Source organism: Cataglyphis hispanica, chromosome 13 (genome assembly GCF_021464435.1).
Source record: "Cataglyphis hispanica isolate Lineage 1 chromosome 13, ULB_Chis1_1.0, whole genome shotgun sequence".
In the NCBI taxonomy this organism is placed as follows: Eukaryota; Metazoa; Arthropoda; class Insecta; order Hymenoptera; family Formicidae; genus Cataglyphis; species Cataglyphis hispanica.
In genome coordinates this window covers 1,557,997-1,583,510 of record NC_065966.1, presented here as the reverse complement: position 1 = coordinate 1,583,510, position 25,514 = coordinate 1,557,997, and the positions used below count along the sequence as shown (strand labels likewise).

The 25,514-nt window shown below is 34.9% G+C and overlaps 5 protein-coding genes across 7 annotated transcripts in view; 2 read left to right on the top strand and 3 right to left on the bottom strand.

The window, feature by feature from the left end:
* The window catches only part of LOC126853860 (solute carrier organic anion transporter family member 74D), a 78,993-nt gene extending 77,203 nt beyond the window's left edge, over positions 1–1,790 (bottom strand). Inside the window, exons 1-2 of the mRNA XM_050599952.1 lie at positions 1,650–1,790; positions 888–1,178 (exon numbers count right to left, since the gene is read on the bottom strand). The gene's annotated coding sequence lies outside the window, so the exon portion shown is untranslated. The remainder of the gene's footprint in view (positions 1–887; positions 1,179–1,649) is intronic.
* A 1,771-nt stretch (positions 1,791–3,561) lies between these two features.
* LOC126853878 (S-methyl-5'-thioadenosine phosphorylase-like) lies at positions 3,562–7,282 on the top strand. Its single transcript, XM_050599993.1, has 7 exons — positions 3,562–3,900; positions 5,119–5,308; positions 5,614–5,774; positions 6,084–6,304; positions 6,364–6,566; positions 6,671–6,880; positions 6,983–7,282. Exons 2-7 carry the CDS (start codon positions 5,291–5,293, stop codon positions 7,019–7,021), a joined length of 852 nt encoding a protein of 283 aa, XP_050455950.1. The 5' UTR covers positions 3,562–3,900; positions 5,119–5,290; the 3' UTR covers positions 7,022–7,282.
* On the bottom strand, positions 4,014–4,949 carry LOC126853885 (splicing factor 3B subunit 6). Its single transcript, XM_050600000.1, has 3 exons — positions 4,786–4,949; positions 4,554–4,672; positions 4,014–4,468 (listed from the first exon to the last, which is right to left on the bottom strand). The coding sequence occupies exons 1-3, from the start codon at positions 4,816–4,818 to the stop codon at positions 4,243–4,245; spliced, it is 378 nt and encodes a 125-aa protein (XP_050455957.1). The 5' UTR covers positions 4,819–4,949; the 3' UTR covers positions 4,014–4,242.
* Positions 7,283–7,376: 94 nt separating the features above from the next.
* LOC126853869 (golgin-45) lies at positions 7,377–9,937 on the bottom strand. The gene is made up of 6 exons (XM_050599972.1): positions 9,528–9,937; positions 8,774–9,318; positions 8,481–8,680; positions 8,219–8,347; positions 7,904–8,126; positions 7,377–7,824 (listed from the first exon to the last, which is right to left on the bottom strand). The coding sequence occupies exons 1-6, from the start codon at positions 9,574–9,576 to the stop codon at positions 7,660–7,662; spliced, it is 1,311 nt and encodes a 436-aa protein (XP_050455929.1). The 5' UTR covers positions 9,577–9,937; the 3' UTR covers positions 7,377–7,659.
* A 1,963-nt stretch (positions 9,938–11,900) lies between these two features.
* LOC126853880 (barH-like 2 homeobox protein) lies at positions 11,901–23,921 on the top strand. 3 transcript variants are annotated; one of them, XR_007688034.1, is made up of 8 exons: positions 11,901–12,219; positions 12,283–12,518; positions 16,153–16,589; positions 17,503–17,680; positions 19,432–19,672; positions 20,176–20,198; positions 20,282–20,371; positions 22,636–22,672. XR_007688034.1 is itself a non-coding variant. In XM_050599995.1 (3 exons), the coding sequence occupies exons 1-3, from the start codon at positions 21,208–21,210 to the stop codon at positions 23,831–23,833; spliced, it is 687 nt and encodes a 228-aa protein (XP_050455952.1). In that variant the 5' UTR covers positions 20,809–21,207; the 3' UTR covers positions 23,834–23,921. The 3 variants fall into 3 exon arrangements, 1 of the variants encoding a protein (XP_050455952.1); XR_007688033.1 differs by having other exon boundaries at positions 20,176–20,371; positions 22,636–22,692; XM_050599995.1 differs by lacking the exons at positions 11,901–12,219; positions 12,283–12,518; positions 16,153–16,589; ... (2 more) ...; positions 20,176–20,198; positions 20,282–20,371 and adding exons at positions 20,809–21,283; positions 23,560–23,921 and having other exon boundaries at positions 22,636–22,972.
* Positions 23,922–25,514: the final 1,593 nt, after the last annotated feature.

Below are 25,514 nucleotides of genomic sequence, written 5' to 3'. Positions count from 1 at the left end.
TATAGGAATAGAGAAGTCGCATGAGGACACGTGGTATTCCATCGCCGCGGTTTCCGTCTTTCTGCTTTCCCTTCGACATGCATTCGCCACCGATCTATTTGGCACGTTTATTTCTGTGTTTATTTCGAAGTCGACTTACGTCTGTTACTACGGAGCTCAGACGCGCTGTCCATGATAAGGATGCTTTTACTTATAATAGACTTTCGACTCGTGAAAAAAAACTCGACTACTGTTTAATATAATCGCGATTATATATTAAACCAATTATATACTCATCGTCCCTTTGTTCGAATTAAACTGTCAAAGCTGCAGCTTAAAGCTAGCTAAATTTGTCAATGCGCATAATTATCATTTTAACTTTAATGTTAGGTAGATAAATTTTTAATTACATGATTAATAAATAGTTATGTATTTATAAATTATATTTGCCGAATTTTCCTTCCTGCAATTGTTATTTCGCTAAATTATTATATATTATTTATTTCAATGACAAAAGTTTCAGAAATCTTATCTATTGTGAATAATTTCAATAGAGATATATAAATATATAAAAATGTACTAACATTAGAATTATTTATACAAATTGATACAACAGATAAAAAAAATATTTATTGAAAAAAATAATTTTGTAATTATGTCATTTTCTCATGTCACTCTTGCACGAAAAACAGCAAAATAACAATAGCTATGAGTAAAAGAGCGCATTTTTATCTCAATATGAATCGGCAGGCAATTGCAGCGCAGCCACGATCGTCGTATTAAAATGCAATATATAGAAACTAACGGGGGATATAAAAACAGGAAAATATTTGTTGAAAAAATCAAATATTCCGTTGTAACAGTAGCTGCGCAAGTGAAAGCTTATCTCGATGAGAATCGGCACTTACCTCGGTGTGAATCGACAGTAGTAATCGCAATGGCAATCGTTCTGCATCGGGCTGAGACTCGTTACCCTGATGTGTCTACGATGTCGTTGATGGGAACGGGGACGACGATGAAAAAAATCACGACATCTCTCGCACTCAATGTTTCGGCGCCAAACCACAGCCACACGCGTTCGGACTGAATTGCCGTGGTCACGTGACTGAATTGGCGCGGTTACTGCTGCGCATGCGGCAACAGTAGGACCCGCCGGCGCCGTCCGCCGCGCAGGCCTACTTACCCGCCATCTTGCGCTCCTGGAACGAGTCGAAGGCGTTTTGAATCGTTGTTGTTCGGATATTTAGTTAAAAAGAGATGCCATGCTTGTGTTTCTAAGCAACGCGCCAAGTCTGCGCAGGATATGCTTGCGCGAATGAAATAAATCATTACAATCATACGTATATATTCTCTATGACAATTACAAAATATTTTAAAAGGAACCTTAAACAGAAATTATTATTCTCAGAATAATCAAATAATTTTTGAGAAACGTATATTAGGATATATTGAGCTCGTATTATGCCATTTCCCCATCTTAAACTTCTGCACACAAAAAAAAAAAAAATAGTGCGATAACAATGGTTCCATAGGCATAAAAAAAGTGACTTTCGAGAAACGTAAAATATCAAAAAATATATTTTCTATTATGCTATTCTGTTTTCCCGGCTCAAATTCTTGCACGAAGAACAATGCGATAGTAGGAGCCTTGATAGTAAAAGCGTACTTACCTCGATACGAATCGGCAGATCGTCGTCGCCAATCCTCGTGTTTTTCAGCATCGGCCTGTTTCTCATTATCCTGAACGTATTCTAACGTATATTGGATGTGTCTGCGATGTTGACGGTAACAGAGACGACGATGATATAAATATATCACTACCTTTCGTACTCGATGCTTCGGCGCCAAACTACAGTCGCGCGCGTTTGAGCTGAATTGCCTGGCGCGGTCACGTGACTGAATTGGCGCGGTTACTTTTGCGCATGCGGCAACAGTAGTACCAGCCGCGCGGCTACTCACCCGCCATCTTGCGCTCGTGCGGGATGGATTGACCGCGACGTTTGAATCGCTGTCGTTGTTTGGATATTTAGTCAAAAGAAGATGCCATGCTTGCACGCGCGTTTCTAAGCAACGCGCTAAGCCTGCGCAGGACACTTGCACGAGTGAAATAAATCGTTACGCTCGTATATATATATATATATATACTCTGCGACGATTAAAAAATATTTCGATAAATGTTAAATAGAAATTTTTATTTTTAGGATTAAAAAATGACAAACATAAAAGTCATGAAAAAATTCTAGGAACTCGCTTGGAAATAATTTAGGCCATAATAAGCGCGTATATTTGATTTCGTTTCGTTTTGAGGTACACGTCGTCCCCTGACGATATTTAAACGAATATAGCAGAGTGATAAGAGTATTCGTAAATTATACATGAGAGAGTTTCGTATGTGGTTATGTTTAGATCAGCGCGAACGATAAATATTACGTAGATCGGTATAAAATATACATTTGCACGACTTTCATAGGCGTTTATTTATGAGAAAAGAATAATTATTCGTGCCACTATAAAAACGACGGCTATCGCGTATCGTCGAACACGCTTTGTCGCGATACGCTCTAATGATTTTATAGAACGAAACGTGAATCCGTTTGCGATTAATGCGCCGATAAAGTCCTTGAATACGCCGCATATTCGATTTTTGCAAAGATCCGAGTCTCGTTCACTTTTATATCGTCCGGATAAGTCCGGATAAGGCCTTGACAGAAGGTTACAATTCACAAATCTTGCGTCTCTCTAACAGCTGGCTGGCAATTTTTGTCTGTAACGCATGTCGTACGATAAACATATCGTCATCGCCTGATGATACTTGAGTCCGCTTCTATAATCTAGTGACTTTCGACACAATATAGTAGCGTTCTACGGACGGATAACCCAACGGGCCAGCAGCAGGCTAATAACAGCGATGACAGAGAGGAGCATCCATGAGCCGTGTCTCGAATCGATAAAGAGATTGAGCAGGTCCTCGTGTACAAAACGCAATGCGTTACGCAAACCGGCATCGAACGAGTCGCCAACCGTGCGACCGTCGCCGCAACAATCGTATGACATGTGACGCCGCGTCACTATCTGTCATTAAAAATATAACGTCAAACGCGATCGCCAAACTGCAAAATTCGTAAAAATCCGAATATCGTCGAGGCGGACGATGCATGCGAGAATCGTCGCGACGCGTCGTTGAAAGACAGAGAGAGTTTTCCCCACAAATTTTCCTGCAAACGAGCGTGCCTGCGAGCAGGCGACGGCGCAATGCAGTGAACGTCAAGCGAGTTTTCACTTTCGACTGATATCGAATGGTAGATCGTATATGTACATTCGCTCGTGCGGGAGTGCGTGTGGGTCGTCGCGCCTCGCGCACGCGTGAGTAAATACATTCGATCTCGTATACGTAGTACCGCGGTTACGCTATTAATGTCATCGTCGATACGAATCGTGAATTTTCCTTTTGCTACTCATAATATCGGTATGTTCGTGAAGCTTTACATTCATTTGTGTAGATTATATAACTGAAATAATGCAACATTTTGAAATAATAAATATTTTGTCTATTCTTTTATTTTATCGCAATATGATGTTAATAACAAATCATTGACATTCTTTCAATCTTATGAAAAACAGTCTAAAATAATTACATTAAATTTTTTATTTCTCTTTCTTTTGATTCGATTGAATTAAACTTTATTCTTTTATGATAATTAGTAGCGCAAAAACAGCTGTTTTTCTCAGATAGCTGCTCAATGATACTCAATGATAACATTCAAATGTAAAGTGTGGCCGCCATGTAGACGAATCAGGTTCAGCTTACAAAATACGAATGTGAAGACGAGACGACCGATTAAGTTACACAGATATCATGTATCAATGACAGATGTTAGTGAGCACGCATCAAAAATCTTCATCTCAAGATTTGTCAGTCAGGTAATAAACTAACCATATGCAAAAAAATAAATAAATAAACAAAAATTAATAAGTTTTTATGTAATAAAAATCTAAAAATTCAGAAAAAAGAAATTTTTTTAAACTATAAAATATAAATTTGTTTCATATAACTTAAAGTTTATTTTCTTTATTATATTATTCTTAATTACTATTTTTATATTATACATTCATTCATTCATATATTCAATTGACATATTACATATAAAACATAATGTAACTTATTTTAATAAAAGTGTATTATATGTATAAATCACATACACACATATGCGCAACTGTCTTTCATATAAAAAAAATTTTTATCTTGTACAAATATTTGATCAATTACTTTTTCTCATCATTTAGATTATACTTTGTTTTTAATTTATCTAAATCTTCCATCTTTTTATCAACATCAATTCGCTTAAATGCTTTGTTACTCTGATAATACAGTACCACTAAATAACGATTACAGACGTTGAAACCACTTAAGTGATCACATGCGTTCTTTGCATCAAATATATCTTCGTATACAACAAATGCTGTGCCTCTCGTCTCTGCTGTGTTACCTCTGAAAGAAAAACGTATTTTTAATAAATGTCATAGAAAGACATTTTTACTTTACTCGAATACATTCTCCATGACATATTACTTACACCCTAATTTGTCTGATAGCTCCATATTTTCCAAATATATCGTACATTTCTTCAGCTGTAATCTTATATGGTAGGTTTCTGATATACAACACTCTGTTTACTTCGGGTGGCAACCGTACCTTGAGCAAAGATTTCACATTTTTAAATATATAGTACACATATGAGAGGTTAAGTTAGGGTTAGCACTGGTCAAGACGATTTGTCATATCGCATGCAAATGTTCTATACTTACATTAGCACGACGTTGCAACATTGCCATAGTCATTTTTGCGAGTTAATTTTTTTCAATTAAAGTTCTTGCAAAATAATAAAATTTGAGATCTCTATCTATAGAATAACCTAATGATGTATCCAGATGAACTTTAAATTGATTTTAGAGATTTTGAACGGTGAAAATGTGAAGCTTTATTTAAGAGCTGCCAACGTCGAAAAATAAATTCTCTGTTCCTAAATGTAAACCATAGACATAAAATTCATGATTATAAAACTTATGCAGAAGATGTCTCTCTTCCATCATATTTATATAATCTATGATCTATGTTGATTTTTTTCTATATCTAATCAGCTGGGTGGCCTGGGTCCTGGGATTCCTGGGTGTTGTCTGTTGCCGGGTGCCTGTTGATAATCGAAGTAGAAGAATTATATAATACGCAGTACGCGATCATATACAAGTGCGATCATTCGGTGATTTAAACGATTATATTGCAGGTTCAAAATAATAAGTAAAATATCTTAATATGGCAAATCAAATTAAGGTAAAAATATTTTTTTTTAACTAACATTATAAAAATTTATCAATGACCAAGTCATCTATAAGATCTAACTCTGGAGGATGGGAATAATAGAATAAACACACACAACATATCAATAATCATATATTATACATATCATATATTTTACATTTTTACAATACAAGAATTAGCCGTTTTAAAATAATCAGAAAAATATTTATATTATGTTATGTGTATGTTATGGGTTTCTATATATTCCAAACATTCTTTTTATATAAAATAATGTAAAATTGTTATATTAATGTTATTGATATATTTTTAAATTTTAGGTAGGAATAATAAGTGGCTCAGGTTTGGGTGATCATCTGCATAAAACGTTTAATTGTAGCAATACTGTAAGTCGCGAGAATGCAAAAAATGATTTTGGCTATCCCTCTAGTGATCTTAAATATGGATGCATTGATGGAATAAATATAGTGTTGTTATCCAGGTAAAAATCTTAACAAGTTTTTGAATTCATTGGATTTATATATCTATTTTTTTATATTGTATATTAGAAAAATACTATTGTTGCCTAGATATACATTGTCTATTAGAAAAATGCTATTATTGCTGAGATATAAATTGATATCTGTATTTTGGTTTTTATTGGCCTTTTGGTTATTATGATTTTATTATTCATTTATTATTTATTAAAGAATTTTTTTTTTTTCCTATTTATCATATTTGATATTATGTTACATTATTTGATTTATGTTACTTTAAAGATATTCTTCTTTTTTTTTTTGGTTTTATATAGGCATGGTGAAGGACATAAAATAAATCCTACTGGAGTTAATTACCGTGCTAATATAGAAGCATTGCGACTTGCTGGATGTACTCATGTATTAGCATCTACTGCATGTGGATCATTGACAGAATCTATCAGTAGAGGACAATTAGTTGTACCTGATAGCTTTATAGACAGAACTTTTGCTAGAAAAAATACATTCTATGATGGAACATCTGTCAAATACGACGGTAAGTATATTTTATATTTTTGTATATATAAATAAAATATAATACTTATAAAATTATAGGAGTATGCCATATACCAATGGAGCCTGCATTTGATCCACGAACATCTGAAATCTTAATACAAGCTGCAAAAAAATTAGGATATAATATAAGGAAAGGTGGAACGGTAGTAACTATTGAAGGACCACGCTTTTCCTCTAAAGCAGAAAGTAATGCTCTACGTCTTTGGGGTGGACATTTAGTTAACATGACTTCATGTCCAGAGGTCTATATATTATAATAAACTTTTATAAAGAAACTTGTATAAATTAATAACTATATATATTTTGAATGCAATTATTGTAACATTTATATTTTATCACAAATCAGGTGTTCTTGGCGAAAGAAGCAGGTCTCTTGTATGCAGCTGTAGCAATGGCAACTGATTATGATTGTTGGAGAGATTGCGAAGATAATGTTAATGCAGCTGATGTCCTAGTTGTATTCAAACAAAATGTTGATAAAATAACAAATGTACTACTAGAAACAGTAAAAATTATTGGTTCTGGAGAATGGAAACAGGATATTCTTAAATTGAAGGTAATGTTTATTTTATTGGTTATTATTTATAAATTATAAATTATAGAAATATTTTTAAATAATATACATAGAACATAATGATAAAAAAGAAATAATTTCTAGGATGTAATTGAAACCAGTAATATGACTATAAAAAATTAAAGCTCCTATTTGCAAACTGGAATATGAACTTAGCTTATATTATATATAATCATAAATGATAATCATTAGAGCCTAAAAAATGTACAAAATTTTATTATATACACATTCCATAAGCTGAAATTTTTATATTGTTTGTAAGGAACTTTTATATAAAGAAAGTCACATTTATATATTACAACAATTTTGATATAACTGCAAATATACACATACACATACATATATAGTCTTATGTATTGATGAAAATAAAATATGATTCAAAAACATTGATTCATTTGATCACAACATTCTAATGATCAAGCTCTGTTTTAATACTATCTTATCAGTATTATAAAATAAACAAACAAATAATCATAAGATAAAACAAATGTTTTATCTTTATTTGAAATAAATGATATATAAGAAAAAAATTTATAAAATTAATTAAGTTGATAACGAAAATTTTGATCTTAGCTTATATAGATATTATAAATATAATTGTAAATTAAGTATTACTACAATTTCATGCATATATATTTAAAGAATATTAATTATTAATTACAAATAGAAGAATCATAACTATATCAGCAATCAAATATGAAAGAATATTCAATATTTAATGTAAAAATGTCAAATGGAAGATATAAAAGATGGAGTTGTTTTTAAATCTGTTTAATTTCGCCACTGCAATGCGGACAACATGTCATATTATTAGTATCAGATCGTGGAAGAAACATTTGCCCGCCAACTGCGACCGCCGCACCCATTACTGCAGAACAGGCAATATCTTCTCTCCCGGTCATGGGTAATTTTTGATTCATTAACAACTGCAATATTTAAATATTAATTCATTCAAAATGGAATATCTTCTTATAAAGGAACAGTCGAACAGTCGAACAACCTTACCTTTTCCGCGTTATTTTCAGCAAGTGTTTTCATATCTAAACCAATTATATTAATTTCCTTTCGTAATTCTGAATCTGGGATACCACTGAGAAGACTGCCTTTCAGGATTTCTGTCAGTTGACAACATCCTTGTGCCAAATCTATGATATTGGTACTCACTAATTCATGTTTCTTGCTTGATGTCCCTATTGGATCGAATTTTTCTCGTAGAATCGTGAGCATTCTAAAGAAATAAAACTTATTTGTTAATTTAATCAAATTATATAGATACAATGTAGCAAGTATGCATAAAATGTCTGTAAAACTTATATGTACCTATATATTTTAAGGGATGTATCACGAATAACATTATGTTCTTCTAATAATCGTTTTATAGCTTCCTGCAGTTCTGTTGTTCTCTGACAAAGTGCAGCCTTCCATCTTGCCAAATCTTCTACCATTAAGCTGTAATAAGCTTTGCTTTAGTGATATATTACTATTTCATTAAAATTGGAACTATTTGTTATAGAAATTTTACGAGAAATTAAAATAGAAACTATAAAAATTCCATATAATCTTGGAAATAATTGTTAATTACCTACTAGCTAGAAATTTACTTCTCCAAACTTCACATTGCCCTGCCAGCCATTCTGTTTGTTCTTGATGCGTAGATAAATGTTGTGCCGAATTCAGCAGAGCTCTGGCAAGTTGCAACTTATCCTCAGTTAAGAGATGAACTCTTGTTTCCAGATCCTCTCCTACTGCAGCAACCAACAAGTTCTTCAATTCACCATTGACCTGTATATGTGAGAATATACATTTTTACATGAATTATAAATATTAAATATTAAATATGAAATTTCTTATTAGAAGTGGATAATCATTTTGTACCTGTGCTTGAAATTTCAACTGAGTTTCAAGTTGACTGTTTTCTTCTTTTAACTTGCGGATTTCAGTCTCATACATTCGTTTCTCACTGTCCCATTCATTTTCCAATACTTTCTCTGTATTTTTCTTCACACAATCTTTTAATCTCACATCATTATCTTGGATTTTCATTGCAGCAACCTGTGCAATGTTAGCGTTCATTCGCGACTCATTTCTTAATAATTTCTTATTCTTTTTTTCAAGTGGTACTATAGGATTAACAGCTGCCTTGTAAGGCTCATATGGTACAAACTTTGGTTCTTTTGACTTTAAGGAATGCAAAATATGTTTCTCTTGTTTTGTATTATCAATATTCTTTGGCACTAGATTTACTATTGTACCAGTGGGAGTGACTGGAGGCGTCGATCTTAATTGTTTCAGATTTGTAGGATGATAAATAAGAGTATCCCCTAGACGACTTCGGCTTTGCTTACTCTCAACCTTGTCCGCTATCACATTTTCCATGCCATCTCCTTGCGTTCGTTCGACGCAATTCATTACGTGAACATCTTGAAAGAAAGAGAAATACAATTGTAATAATTATTAATTAAAATATTACAATTCTTCTGTTCTTTCTCCATATGGCATTATATACATAATCCAAACAATTTATCAACGCTAACAATACCTTTTTATCCTTATTAACTTCAATTATCAATTTGTCATTTTGTGTTATTCTTATATTATTTACATTTATTATAAAAGTAATAAAACCAACCTGGTTGACAGTGAGTACTGTGTTTCTTCAAATTTGCAGGGATACTCATGTTTGGCAGTGTACGCACTTATTGCAAATATACAATATGTTATAATATCATGTATTTAATATTTATTTATACACTTTACGCAAGTATAACGCAAATGGGCTAATAGTAATTCTATATCCTAATTCCATAATTCCATATATATGTGTATGTGTGTATAGTAATGAAAGGGAAGGAAGGGAGAGCAGGGGAGAAGAAATACAAGGGACGCGTTCCACTTAATGTTTGCGACGCTCACGGTTTCATTTTATCCTTGTCGTTCATAGAAAATTAAAGATAGATGATGCTCGCGAGCATTGCGATCGTTAAGTGAAACGCGCCCAAGGTGAAATGAAATACGAGATTGTTCCACAAGCCACAATGCTGGACAATGCCCCCATTCGGAGAATGTCTGTACCAAGCATTTACGCCATGTTTGTAGTTTCTAGGCTACATTCTGATTCTGATGCAAGAAGTACATATGCATAATTACAATGAGAAAGGTAATGAATCTTTTTACAAAGAAAAAATTTATTCAATATTTATATCTTAAAAAAATATCTATTTCAAGAATATTATCTACGCGCATTTTGAGATCCATTCTATTATACAAGAATATATTAGAAAATATATGTATAATTTTTGTTGGCGAAAAAGGCGCGAAACACGTAAAAATTATGCCATATCAAACTAACGCGAAGATAACTTCAAGGATCTAAGATTGAGTATCAAGACGTAAAATATCTCCGAGGCATATGCGATCCTGGTTCCCTAAAGCATATTTTGAAGAAAATGTATCCCCATCTTCTCTATTATCTTTGTGAGTATATATCAGGTGTCACATGAATGAGATAGATATAGAGATCTATGTATCAAAATTATCTATTTATAAGCATAGCACAATATAGTACTTTACTCAATCTACCTTGAATACGATCTTCGTGGATCGATTAAAAGAGAAAGATATCAATTTTATCGTAATTATCTATCAGCAAATCGATAACCTAATTATACGTTATCAAATTCAAATTCTATAAATATGATCATAATAAATAATAAGTATTAGATAATTCGCAACAGCGAATGAAATTAAGAGAGAGAGAGAGAGCTATAGTGTCTTTATTATAGAAGTTCACACATTTTCAGAGTTCAGAGCACTTGAAGAATTTTGTTTAAGTACTCTTCCGTTAAACAAACGTCAATCGCAGCAAAAGTTTCGCGACGACCAATCGACACGCGTTCGTTTCTCGCAAATATTCTCAGCATCAGGATAGCATGTGAGGAAAGATTTTTTTTCACCCCTAGCTCCCACCCCCGCGGCGTATGCGCTTTCGAACGGCAAGCATCCCTCGTAACAGGGCCGCATGCAGGGAATCGAATTTTCGTCGCGACACCGAGCCGATCAACTGCGTCAGACCGACGACGAGCATCAGCGAGCCTTGATCCTTCCGACACGCTCGTCAACGTCCTGTCACTCGTCAAGAGAGTGGCGCCAGAAGCATTCGCGCCACCAGGAAGCTATAACTCAGGAACGCTCTCGCTCTCTCCGCCGCGCACCCGGCATCCGGGAACCGCGGTACGATTCTCTGGAGTAGGAGGGTGTTCCAGGAGCGCCAGGATAGCAGGACGTCGGGGTGCGATTTGCGCGCGGGTATTATCTACATAAATTATACTTTATACGTTGCGAAAGCGGCGGTTTTGTCGACCTACAAGAATAGGCGGAAAGTGATTAAGATGTTTAGACAGACGATCCTTTTTTTCCGATAAAGTTAACTGCTTTTGATTGGGATGCCTTTGAGAACAGAGGATAGAGAATTATGCGTAAAGATTATATGAGATGGTTCAGAAAAGTGAGTCAAGACGAAAGATAAGATGAATAGATGCCATTTTATTGTACTGTATTTTTTTTATCGACCGCAATTCGTCTTCCGTGCGTCTTAATTTCAGGCGCCGATCACAGGCGATCATGAAACGATACGCAGCCAAGCCCGAAAAAATATCCAAATATTCGAGCATATTTCCAATAACGCTACAACATACAACTGTATCGGTGACGCGGTGACCAACACATTCGAATGCATTGCAACAAACATACTGTTTACTCCACGTTGATAACGATTCGCACGATTGTATGTGCGCGAGTGACTTCTCTCGCCAATAGTTATCTACAATTTAATATTTAATATTAATATTTAACATTAATATATTGATATATTATAATATTCTGAAATACATTATTAAAACTCTAGAAAATCTATTCCAATAATGTATAGAAAATAGAATATAATAGAAAATATATTATTAAGGAGAAAGTTTATATAATAAAAAAAAATTTGCGGTCTCTTTTACATTTAAGATAATGTAGCCACATATTTTGAAAAGAAAAGAACAGATTTAAATTACAAACATTTACTAGGAAACTATTTGCGAACGTTCGCTTTACTTTAAATAATGATGAGAGGTATTTGAATACTAATTGCAACACAGTAACAGGATTTATCCCAATTTGTGCTTCAAAGCACGGTCTTGTTTTTCCACTAGGGCATCATACGTGCAACGGAGTTTCTCCTAGACGTTTCTTGTTGTTCCATCCCTGGATCCGTCTGGACGAGGGCAATGACCACAAGCCGATACTTCGGATATCCTGATAACTCACCTCGTGCACAGGTATGATGAGTAATAGATAGGCGATGGAATACAATGTTGATCAATAATTCGTCTCCGATTCAGGATCATCAACGAAGTATCTTTTCGTCGATTATTCCATTGGAACGTTGGAAATTACTGCAATGGCCGAAAGATAACAGTGGTTCTGAGATAGGGACGGCGACGCGACAGGATAACAGAAGAAGAAAATTACTACGTCGGCGGAGAGTGACGCCTGCGCAGGAACATATGATACTTCCTTTATATTATACAACGTAATAGATTAAAATCCACCTAATAAGGAACATCTTTTCAATCAGGTATGAATACCTATACCAAGCTAAATAAACTATCAGTATATTTTATAAACATATATTATTATAATATAAAAGGTTAGAATATATAATTATATATTGATGTATACGTTACGTTAAATTACGTTAAATACTAGATATCCGAAAAATTTACTTGTGTATGATTAAGTGTCGTGAGTGCTCAATTCTACAGTTCTACACTTACGTTTTTTTTCGTTCAAATATATTATTAAGAATTACAAATGGTTGAATACTTATGTTGGCGCTTAAGTTACACGTATAAATTGTATTTTGTACTCGAATGAATTCATATTCTCGATAAAACTGCCACGCGCGTGTAATCAATAACCGCGTTAGCGCTGGCGCGATTAAGAGAATCTGCTTGCGGTAACAATGTTTTGAGATGCGGTGTCAGTGTCGCATTCTTGCCTCTTAAACCGTAGCAGCCTCTAGGCGTTTAAGCCCTCAAACCGTTCTAATTGAGCTTCTTCCTTGTTACCGCGAAAGAGTTACCGGAAACAATGTCTGGAACAAAGAGAGAACAATTGAACGCTAACAAAGGCGCGTCCTCGCTTTGCATCAGCGCACGATCTAACTTTTTCTGGCTCTCTATTGTTCCGTTAGCACTACAACCGTGGCTGTGTCACGATAACGAATAACAAAGTGTCCAAAGAGGTTTCGAGATATTGACACGACTACTGGGTGGAAACGATGCGCGACTAACAGAAAATGCTGGAGTTGGCAAACGAAAGAGAGATATATACAATGAATTATCTGTTCTAATTTATCTAAGAAAAAACTATTTTAATGCAAATATTATATAAAATTTAATTTTTCTATGAATAAAAAAATCAAATTTTAATTTTAATATTATTACGAGTAAGAGAATATGAATCAGATAATTCATTTCTATATCAAATTATATACTGAATGCTTTTAAGAAAAAAACATGAGCCTTAAGATAAAATACATTTAATTATGCTTTTGTTTCTCATATTCTTTATAAATCGAGAAATTAACCGAGTTTCGAAAATCTATTAGCATGCTTATCGCTATTAATACGATTATTCCATATTTCTACGAACATATTTTATAGAGTTAATTTAACGAATCTCTTCTTAAAATCATAGATCAATTAAACTCTTCTGCGAATTAATTGACCGAGAATTTGTTCGCGAAGAGTTTCCTACCTAATTTCTCGCGCATAGAATCGACTAGAATGCGAAAGGAAAGAAATTTCTGCTGCGTAAAGCAAGGTATTCCTTCTTGTTGGAGGAAAAAGCAGCAGCCTTCGCCGCATCTCATTTTAGTCGAGCACACTCGTGTATACGGCAAAACATTTCAATTAATTATTCCGTAATTAAGATATGAGAAAGTAGTCATTATCCGCGTATTTCCACGTCGGTTATCCGGAAATTTTCTTCCCTTCGTCGCCCTCTCATTTTCACCGACTTATTCAAAAGTATCATCTCTTTTGCTTCCGACGAATTTTCAGAGGTTTCTTTTTATATCGACATATATAAATACGCACATGAATACATAAAGAAAATATACGTTTTTTTAAATTATTATAAGATAGATCAATTTTTTTATAGATTTCACTTTTTTAATTATCATTCATTACAACTTCTTAAATTTTTTATTGAATTTTATTTTGTGATAATTAAAACTCGCGAATTGAAATCTTGAAGTATTGAAAAAAATCCATTTTAAATTAATTGTTATGAAATAGTGCATTTATACCTGATTTTTTTAATCGTGCAGTTTTCGATATCAAACGTTTGGAGTTTTTTCGCATTTACTTATTTCTGCATGGCATTGCACTTTTGCATCCAGCCTCACGAATATTCACGCCGACCCTGGTCGCGGGCATTAATTATTCACGTGTCAGAGAATCTCAGAGTGCTTACCAGTCAGTAAACAGCGCAGACATCGCGGCGTTACACAGAAGTAAATATCTTCAGTTATATACGCTTGACCCGGCTCGTTTGCAAGTTTTAGCTGCGATTCTATCCCAGTTAAGGAGACCACAAAGATATTCAGTGCTGAAAATTAAGAACCCGCAAAAATGATGATGTTTGCTAAAGGAAAGTTGTCGTAATAAAAAGTTCATCATTAAAATTTAATCAAATAGAAGTGAGATATATTTTGTATAATCTCCGTATAATGATAAGTAAATGCAAAACAATTGACGCAAAGTAGCTAATTTTTTAAAGCTTAATTATTTAATGTAGAATATAGAATTTTAATCTATACAATCTACTTTTACAGAAATATTTTACAAAAACGCATTTTTTCATATAGGCACACATAACCGGGAAGTCGGCGAGATATATAGAAAGACGGCGGGATGGTCCATGGATAAGCCGCGAACTAGCCAACGCTAACTTTTCAATCTCGGTCGAATAATCCGGTGGAAAGCATCCCCGTCAGATTTACTCTGCGACGACGCGATCCGGCCTCTTATTGGCTCGCGGGCTTTCGCGCAAACCGCTTCTCTACCTCCGTTTCCTCCTCACTTCTCTCCCTACCGTACCACAGGCGCACCCACCGACTCTTCAGCCCTCGCCGCCTCCGTCGTCATCCCCGCGCGCACTTAGCCCCGTGGTTAACTTCAATGAGCGGATAACAAGCCGCCCCTCGACTGCGCTCCTGTAATATTCGCTCGTATAAATGGACCCGCGGCTTTGTCAAATCAACTGTCGCTAGTAAACAAGTCACCCTCCTAACTTCGGCGCGCTGATACACCACCGACTCCACGGGATACATTCTCCTCGCGCGCCACTGCCCCGGGCTTTCAGCCGCAAGATCTCTCTCCCCGATAGCGCGTTAATCTTAATCCATATAAGGCCGATCATTAGGCATTGATGATATCAGGGAAGGGTGTAAAATCATGATAATATCGTTCTAGAAATATTATGGCGATCGAGTTACTATGATACCTGATTTTTTAAATTTTAGTTGGCATGTGCTATTCGCATCAACAAAATATCTTTAGTTTGATAAGATCAGTATAATATATTTTAACGCAAACATATAAATTTCAATTATTGTTAATATATAATAATTAATTTAAATTATGTTATTTATAATTGCTTTACGATTTTATAATTTCATAATGAAATTTGATAAGTCACCTATGTTTAATGCACGGGCGATTTCATGGAAACTCGTTAGAGAGGGGAGGGAGAGGAGATAAACTTATACCTTCACAGAATTCTATGTCATCCGGTAGCCCGGGTATTACCGTAGCATAAACGAGCCAATCAAGCACCTTTGTGACGACAGTCGTTCCTTTGATTACTCGGCACTTTGCGTGAAAGCAGGAACGCGGTTACGTCGGGTAATCGGTACATTTCAGCACCGCCCTGCTTTCTGACATCGTGGAAGTGCATTATGGAAATGTAATGCGCTGAATCTAACGATCCACGAGAACCATTTGATTTTCTTATTTCTGTCAGTAAACATTCTCAAGAGTACATGAATATATATTATTATATGATATAAAAGGATATAAAATAATATCATGATAACTATCATTTGCATGAAAATTTTTGTACTTCCCACATTGAATAATTGTGTGCAAAGAGATTATTATTAAAATTAAAATATATCTAACACTAAAAAACTTTTTTTACAGGATGGAAATTTGTAATCAGATCTTAATTGCTTGGGTAATTTAAATCGTATCTAATCAGAGTTCGCAACATTTATTCAACTTTCTTTTGGCGAGGATTCCGTGTTAATTGTATTCAAATGCCGGAATATAATCTCTCTCGCGAAAGAAGCTGCATCACAAAATCGCATATTTGCTATGGAAACGCGTTCATCGAGCTCGAAAGTGGCCACAGGACTAGAGTACGGTTCTACAAGGTTCTGAAGAGTCTGCAGTTATAGGAGGCGAACAAACACACAAGGAGCGCCTTTCGATCGTAATTGGAACCGCAGGGGCCTGACCAACGTCCGTGTTCAAGCACTCCTTTTCCCATAACCATCATTCTTCGAGAGTGTCTCCGCTTCTCTATAAGAGAAACACAATAGCCCATATATGCAGTGACAAAATAACGTCGAGTTACGGTATGTATAAAGCGATTTTTTGGAAACGCCTTCCAAGATGATTGAATCATTGTTTGCTAAAACATAATCGATTATTTTGTAATTTTAAACTTACGAAGCTTAAAATCTTGACAATTTTATTATATTTATTAACGCCATTAAATTCCAATCTTTGTAAGTTAGCATAGAATATAAAAGAAAAAAGATCATACTTTAATATCTATATTTACTATATGTTATTTTAAAATATTTACATGTTTTTAAATTACCTCTGTAAATTCTGATCAATGTTAATTATAAAAAATTAAGGAACATTATGTCGAAAAGAGCGTGAATCTCGTTCTTTCGCGCGACTCGTTACGCGGCAGTGTTGAAAAAAAGAAATATTTTTCAGTTAAAACCGCAAGGCTTTGTGTCGCTTCGTAAAAGCGGAACAAGCTGGACGATGCCGCTTTATACGGAAACTTTACTTCGGCAGTTATATTCGCACGCGCGGTCGCACATCAATAGATCCTGCTTGCGTTTGCAGCGATTGTTAACGATTTCGAGATTCTCCGCATTACGGCTCGATGGGACCGTCCTCGTTGCCGCTTCTGTTTTAAATCGCTCCGGCATGATCCCCTTCGCAGTCTTTTATCTTTCATCTGTATTTAGCTATTCCATGACGATCCATGACCGCACCGTTATTATTATCAATACGTTAGATATTACCAGAATTTTTGGTTCCATTGAGTCTCGCGGCCGATTTGATTCAACATTTCATTAAAAAAAAAAAAAAATTGAAAGAACCAAAAATATTTTATAACCAAAATTATTTTGATGTAATTATAATATATATCGATCAGTGAAATTTTATTATAATAAAAGTTAAAATTTTATTATAATGTATATTAGAACAACATCTTAATATGCTGTATTAAAATTTATTTGTTAGATCGATTCTCGTTGCGAAGCGATTTTGGACCAACGAAATCCCATTTGTACAACATGGTACAACACAAGAAAAGCGAAATAGGCAGGAGAGAAGCGCCCTAAGATGAGATCTCGGATCACCCACGAGGGAGGAGCAAATGTCGCAAATTGCCGATAACGATCAGTCAGCGGGAGTGATGGTTTGTAGCTAATTCTACACGAAACGCCCTTCGCTCTTATTATCATTAATTTGTTTTCATCCAGGACACGATAAATGCGATAAACTGTTTCCCTGTAGTATTTTTCTTGTGCACATGGCTACGTAAAGTTTTTTTATAAAGAAGCCTTCTAAATTACCATAATTGTGATATTTGAAAATTACGCGATTGTTTAGGACATCATTTCGAAGACGCAGTTATTTTATTTTCGACTTAATTTCACTGATAATAATTAAGTCTGCAATTTATATATATATATATATATATATATATATATATATATATATATATAAATTGCAGACTTAATATATATAAATTGATAAAAGTTATGATTATTTAAAATGAACGAAAGAATATTTATTCTTCTCTGCATATTTTTTTCTTAAATAAATAGATATTACTTAGAAAAAATATAGCTTGCGTCCTCGAATTTTTGCTTTTAACGCTTAGCCTTTTTTTCTGTCTCCGTACGGTGATTAACGTGATCTTTTGGGCTGGCGAGAACTTCGGTAGACTCTTGTTTCTCGTGTTCCTCGACGATTCTCAATTTAGTTCGTATCCCGGCATGCATTTATTCCAGCAATCCTTCTCGCCCTTTTTCCGCGCGCATAAAGGAGACGCCTGGCCGCTTTGCTGCCCCTTGAATTAATCTGCCGCATACATTAAACTTAATGAATTCCGCAACGCGCGCGACAATCTTGGCTCATGACGAAGGGTCTCTCGTTTGGCGCACAACGATACACCGCCGTCGTTGTCGCCATTAAAATACCGTCAACAATCACACTGTCAATTTTTACATCGGTGATACAGCTTACGTTTAAGATCGATGATTTTATGCAGCGCCACGCGGCGTTATACCGATCGAAAATTCGGATGGGACGAGCATCCACTCTGTCGTCGCTGACTTTGCTTATATCAAGGTAAGCTCGCGTGAACGATCAAAATTAATTGGAACCTTAATTAATGCAATGCGTCAGGGTTTTTGCGGAATTCGAAAATTGTCGAATGTGTTATGATAAAATTATCAAAATGATCGCAACACTTTGGTCGATAAATAAACTATATCTTCTTTTTTTTGTTTTGCAATAACGATGTACAAACTATGAAGAATATGTATATGTATGTGTGTGTATTTATATTATATATATATATATATAAGTTGTATGTGTACATGCATGTACGTATATATGTATAATAATAATTATAGATAATTATTATTTGTATGTATTACTTTGCATTATTATATGTATATATTTGTATATACGTAGAATGTAAAAAAATTAAATCATAAAACATAAAAAAAAATTACAAAATATTTGAAAAAAATGTCTGGGAAAACTCGGTTTGTCCAAAAATGTTTGGGAGAACATTTTCCCAAATTGCTAGTGTTATTCACTAGCTTTTTTTTGTCGCCATGCTCTGTATATGTACTTGCTAGCTAGCAATACAACGTTACTATTATTTATGCTTATATATATATATAGCTTGAGATAGCCATCCGGACATTATCGAAAAAAAATATTCAACTAACTAAGCATCTAGTAGTCAACAGATAAACAACAATATTTTCTGCTCCGTCACTACCTGTCCTCTTTTGTTTCAAAAGTTGAAAAATAATGATTCTAATGAAGAAATTTTATTTACTTGTTAATTGTTTTATAACTTTTTATATTATAAGACAAACATATATATCGCAATTAGATACTAATAATACCTATATTTTTCTTTTTCAGCTTTCTTCGGCTTATATCGCAAATATCTTGATTGAATTTGCTGAAATTATTGTTGATTTCAATAATTTTGTCTTGTTTACATATTCTATCGAGATATCTAATAAAGAGACTCGTAGTCGTTCGCAACTTTTCTGACAAGCTCTATATTCGACGACGCGCATTTTGCTTCAACCTCGGATGATTTCTCGCGAAGCAGCGTCCATGCTTATGCGGCTGCATGTCGGCAGGTGCTTTAAAAGGGGTAAGTGGTAGTGCGTTGAATAGACTAACAGTACACGTCCGGGAGGGATATAAGGAGAAAGGAGGAACATGTATGCAAGTAACGTAAAGGGAGAGAGAGACAGAAAATACAGAACTCTCAGAATGGTTGCATATGCGCATCATGCATATTTACACTCGCAAACTATTTCTGGCAAACGGGAGTTTGCAATGGGGGGTGGGATCTGCGAAGGATGTATTTATGCAAATACTGATGTGCATTCGCGTTCCACCTTGCGTTATTCTGGATTATTCGAATTGATCTCGTCGGAGAGAGACAACTATGATTTCTCGCGGCTAAACATTTACAAAATTCGCAAATAAAAATGTTTTGCAATTTTATATAACAAAAAAAAAATTTATATACATTTTTCTCAACTCGGTTATATCTTTATAATTCTAAAATCTGTCATTATTAATAACAAAATGCTCGAAATTACATATTAAAGTAGAAATATCTTTTTAATATTCATGTCTCTGTTGCAGATTACACGATTTCGTCATAATATGTACGCGCATTGGATAGTTTGGAATAATGTATTAAAATAAATACCACCCTTCCTCGGAGATTTATTATGCCTGATTGTTACAGCGTCAGGCTCCTCTTAGAGTTCTATAACGAAGCCAACAAGCACGAACCGACGAGACGACCGAGACTGATAACAGCGGTAACTCGGCAAGAGTGAGTATCCGTCTTTCAAGCACCTAAATCATAGAAACCAGCTATATCGTGCGCCTGCAAGAAAAGTTTCACATTCAATTTGTTCCTCCCGCGTTTCGCAGTAATCGCTCGCCAATGACTTCTCCCTCTCTCCCTGCATCCATCCTCTTTCCTTTCTTTTATAACTCCCATCCTCACTTTCTAGTGCACCATCACCATCCCTCGCACCCTTATCCGGATCTACTTAAATCGAAACGGGCACCGAGATACCGACTCACAGGAAGGGGACTGGCTCCATGGAGTCTTCCAACCAATGACGACTTCGTGCTTCCGTCTCTTCGCCTCTACATTCTAGTCTCGCGAACCAATAAGAGAGACGCGCTGGTTCTCGCAGTGGGGCGAGCATGGCGCTTCCACCCCCAAAATGGCTGCGAAATCGCGCGGGCATTAGACAGCCCGTTCAAAATAAACGGGCGGATTAATTCGAGGGGGGTCGCGGGAACAAGTGCGGAGGGTACACGAGCGTGTACACCTTCCCCTCCCTCTCGTCGACCGTACGCTAACTTTCCGAGCTTTCCTACGTGTGCGTTTTCATCCCCGCGTGTTTACCTCGCGTATTCTCACCGACGATAAGGACACAACGGTGGAATCGGAGTTCGCGGACGCTTCCGGTCAACGGCGGACGTCGGTGACGCAGAACAACCCCGAGTGTCCGTACAGTAGCATGAAAATCAGACCTCCCTACCGCGGTGTGAGCGTGTCAATGCATTTCCTGCAAACTCGTCGCGATTAATTGTTATTGTTTCGTCTGTGCAATCTCGATTGAGAATTGTGAATGTGAGTGCATTGCTTCGCCGATGGCGATGATGCAGGAACATAAGTCCTTTCTAATCAGGGATCTTCTGGGAGATGTATTGGCCGATCGTGTTCAAGGTATCTAAAACGTAGTTCAATAGATAGTAATAGCATAAATTACCGTGCAAATATAAACAATTGTTATAACTCACTTAAAACTTACATTTTTTACTCTTGTAAACTTTTTATAATAAGATATTACATATTATTATGTAAAAAGAAATTTAATTGCGCTGATTCCAATGTTATCTTTATATATGGAAAGAATAAGTAAATTAATCTTCAATAATATAAATAACTTGCTCAAAATGCTTTCTATATTTAGTCTTAAATGAAGTGTGTTTTTAAAAGCCAGAATAATTTTAAAATTAAATTTTTTAAATGCAAGAAATTATTATCGTACGTTAATTTCTGCAGATATTCATAGATTTTATTCAGTGTATTTTACGAGAACAAATTTCATTTGCAATATATTGAATAACAATAGAAATTTCGATTTTAAAGTATGTATTTAATATGAACCTCATAATTAAAAAAAAAAATAGGTAGGAAATAGATAGAAATTGTCATTAACAAAATAGTATTGTTACGCAAATTTTATTTTAATCGATTTCAGAGCCCGTTTATTAATTTTATGAGACAAGAAATATGTTTTTTTCACGCAAACATTTCTATAGACACGTGGCGGATCGTCAGATTCTCGTTAGGAAATGGACCCCGTGGTGTGTTCCCATTATTTAAATCGCCAACGCAGAGCCACCAGGGGTGACTAACCCCCTCGGAGGTGGTACCCCATTAAGAACGATTCTACAGATGGTTCGAGGTGCCGAAAGATTCGTTAGAGCTCGTTAGTTTATGGACTTTCATCGAAGATTATTACCCCCCGGCGCGTCATCGCAAGTCTATTGGCTGATTTTGAGGGGATGCAAGCAGGTCCTGCTAATTCAGATGGTTTGCTCTAACCGAAATCGATCACAATCGGTCGGGGTTCGCTGGATTATTGTTTCGATAATAGATTTTGCACGACCGATCGGATTCCGTGATTGGATCAGTCAGAAAATAACTATTAGTACAAAGTAATAGAGATATGCGCGTTGTCTGATATGTGTGTCTCCCACATATTATATATTTCTAGAAAAACGACTAGATATTAATAATAATATACACATATATACATATCGAAATTATATTACGTAGACTTTTTTTGAGAATTTGAAATCATGTTTTACATCACATAAAATTATATTTTATATTATGTGAATTGAAACGGAATAAAAATATGCTATATTATATGATTTTATTACACAGAACTAGTCAAATATACTTTGTCAAATCATTCAATATCTAATAGTTATTATTGAGAGTACTTCGAGGAAGATGACTTTAAAGAAAAGTATTGGGAATGTAAGTTGCCCAAAAATATGTTGCAGAAGATTCAGAGGATGATTCGGCCGTTCATTCGGATTCTGAGGATACCATCGATCCTGGGAGTAGTCCTTGCATGCGTCTAGAAAGTCCCCCATCAGTACATTCACCGTCGCCAGGTCCGGCGACTACGTCTGCAAAGTCTTGTGGAGTGACCACCAATGCACCACCGACCAGTAGAAAACCACGAAGACGACGAACCGCTTTTACTCACGCTCAGCTGGCTTATCTCGAGAGAAAATTTCGTTGTCAGAAATATCTCAGCGTAGCGGACCGCAGCGATGTCGCTGACGCTTTGTCGCTCTCGGAGACGCAAGTGAAGACCTGGTATCAAAACAGAAGGTACGGATAGAAATTTATCATAAAACGTAATATAACTTCACTATAATAATATTTACTAAAATTTTAAATATTTTAAAATCTGTGCGAATAATACACGTACATTTTCCACAAATCGTAATATAACATAAAAAATCTGCTGATTATTTTCTTGCTGTAGAAATACTAAATTTTGCGTTTATATATTAGCACATTAAACATACCATAGAATATTATAACATATTGTATACCAAAAATAATATTCGAAATCTAATTAAAAATCTAGTTAACAAAATTTAATTATACGAATCTCATATTTTGAAGTCATTTTTTCTTTAATGAAAATGTTGCTTAAGATATCATCATTTGTCACAAATCATTAATTTTTACATTTAATATCTTGATAATCCTAAAAATTATAAATTTGTTAAGTTTAAATTTACTCAAGAAATTATATAAAAAGGTTGAAACTAAATCTCTTGACTTAAATGCTCGAAAAGATTCTCATTTTTAATTGCTTCAACAGTTTCAAATCTGTCAATCGATGTTAAAAAGAAGAATCTCACGCGTATAGTGCTATTTAGAAGAACTAGGTAAATGTTCCATTGCAGAACGAAATGGAAGCGGCAGAATCAGCTACGATTAGAACAGTTGCGTCATCAAGCTACTGTCGAGAAGGATCTTCTGGTACGTAGCGTCGGTCTCCATCACGGTACCATAGACGCTTATTGCTCGCCATATAATACACAAACGCAAACTAGCCATCCGCCGCCGCCGCCGCCACCGCCGCCGCCGGCACCGTCCACCGCTTCCACGGCTGCGTTTCTCTCGACGGCAGCCGCGCTTTTCCGAAATGTCACCTACGTCCATGGCTGTCCGCTCTAACCCGCATGATCTCCAGGATCCCAAGATAATTTCTGAACCTGAAGAGAATTAGATCTCCCCACGTCCGAAGAAACATTTCGATAAACTACTTGTGAGTGCTATATATATATATATATATATATATATATATATATATATATATATATATAAGGTATAACTTAAAAAACAAGTGTTTTAAAATATCTTTAATCACTTTAAATCTTTCTTTACTAGTGCGTTAAATGGATTTATTTTAACAAATTGCTTTATGTAGTAACGGATAACAAAAAGTGTTCACGTGTACATATTACAGTTTCTTTTCTTTGCTCAGGTGATTATATGTTTTTTTTTATTACACATTATGTTTAGTATTTGTATATTGTTCTTGTGCAAAAATTGTCTCGAATGAGAAATGAGGAATAACAAAAAATGAATTATATCCATTCTTTGTTAATTACGTGTCTGCACGCAATTGAATTGTAGTGTGTCTCGTTATATATATTTCTTGGAAAGTTTTGTCGCGGTCTTTTTTCTCATATTTCCGCTTGCATATTAAGCATTAAATGAAGATTAAACAAAGATGTAAATATGTAATTATGAAGTTAATCGATAATCGTAGTCGTTTATCCCCTTCCATAAAACGTTTAATATTTATATTAACATTTTACGACAATTCACATCTTTTCTTCAATGAATAAGATCAGAATTTCTATATAATCGAGATTATATATTACAATGTTACAGTATTGTTATAACATAATTTGATTTCTCATCGTAGATGCAATATTAATATTGCATTTAGAAGATAGACAAAAAGAATAGCTATTTGATTATGAAGAAATCTTCATGAAAAAGAGAAAGAAAGCATACTTTGCACGATTTTGTCCATATAAATTGGAATCAGAAGTATATGCGTTTAATTGATAATTAACAATTTACGCAGCTTAATAAGATATTTTATTCGCATAGCTACTTAGTGTTCTAGTCAAATAAACTCGATGTGTACGTAGGTGAAAGTAATATTATCGAATGTGTGTAATTGGAGCGTGTATGTAACGCAAATGCTATTATCTCTGATAATTAAGTTGTTACTCGCTGTCAATAATCTATGAACCATTTTTCGCAAAATAGTTATTGTAGATAAATAAATTATTATCGATGCAAGAGCCAATCGATATTTTTCATTTAATACGTTTAAGCCTTAAGCAAACGTTTATTTTCTGCTTTCACATTTATAAAGTTCCAGGCAATCTCGCAGGCGAATGCAAAACGCTCGGATACATATTTCGTTATTATTTTTATCCATCTATTGTAAGCGGAAAGCAAATATACACGTGGCGATAGACACGTGACCAAGTAACGAGTAATTGGTTGAAACCGATACATGTGTCGAGTGGCTCGGGTGCTTGTGCGGCCTGGAATTGGCATGTATGGCAGATCTAATTGCACGGAAACGATGAAAGAATGCGCAGCAATTGTTGCGATTATCGCGACAACTTTGCGTCAAAGCTATGTTAATTAGACCGAGAGAAAGTTTTGCAACAAGGCATAATCGATATTCCCTGTATGAATGATTTATTAGACGAGTGTGTATTATTAACTTTATGTAGCCGAGAAAAACAACAGGAAAGGAGTGCAATCGAGATGATTACAAGATAATTATTATTATTTTCCATCAGTCTTTGCGCGAAAGAAAACGATG

Bases quoted from the DNA above. Each gene is read 5' to 3' on its own strand.
- LOC126853878 (XM_050599993.1), top strand. The intron at 5,775-6,083 runs GTAAAAATCTTA...GGTTTTATATAG, and splicing joins AATATAGTGTTGTTATCCAG to GCATGGTGAAGGACATAAAA. The intron at 6,567-6,670 runs GTCTATATATTA...ATCACAAATCAG, and splicing joins ACATGACTTCATGTCCAGAG to GTGTTCTTGGCGAAAGAAGC.
- LOC126853869 (XM_050599972.1), bottom strand. From the start codon at position 9,576: ATGAGTATCCCTGCAAATTTGAAGAAACACAGTACTCACTGTCAACCA. The intron at 8,681-8,773 runs GTACAAAATGAT...TCACATATACAG, and splicing joins AGTTGAAATTTCAAGCACAG to GTCAATGGTGAATTGAAGAA. The intron at 8,348-8,480 runs GTAATTAACAAT...AGCTTATTACAG, and splicing joins AGTAAATTTCTAGCTAGTAG to CTTAATGGTAGAAGATTTGG.
- LOC126853880 (XM_050599995.1), top strand. From the start codon at position 21,208: ATGGCGATGATGCAGGAACATAAGTCCTTTCTAATCAGGGATCTTCTG. The intron at 21,284-22,635 runs GTATCTAAAACG...AATATGTTGCAG, and splicing joins ATTGGCCGATCGTGTTCAAG to AAGATTCAGAGGATGATTCG. The intron at 22,973-23,559 runs GTACGGATAGAA...GTTCCATTGCAG, and splicing joins ACCTGGTATCAAAACAGAAG to AACGAAATGGAAGCGGCAGA.
- LOC126853885 (XM_050600000.1), bottom strand. From the start codon at position 4,818: ATGACTATGGCAATGTTGCAACGTCGTGCTAAT. The intron at 4,673-4,785 runs GTAAGTATAGAA...TCTTTGCTCAAG, and splicing joins TGTTGCAACGTCGTGCTAAT to GTACGGTTGCCACCCGAAGT. The intron at 4,469-4,553 runs GTAAGTAATATG...TTTTTCTTTCAG, and splicing joins GCTATCAGACAAATTAGGGT to AGGTAACACAGCAGAGACGA.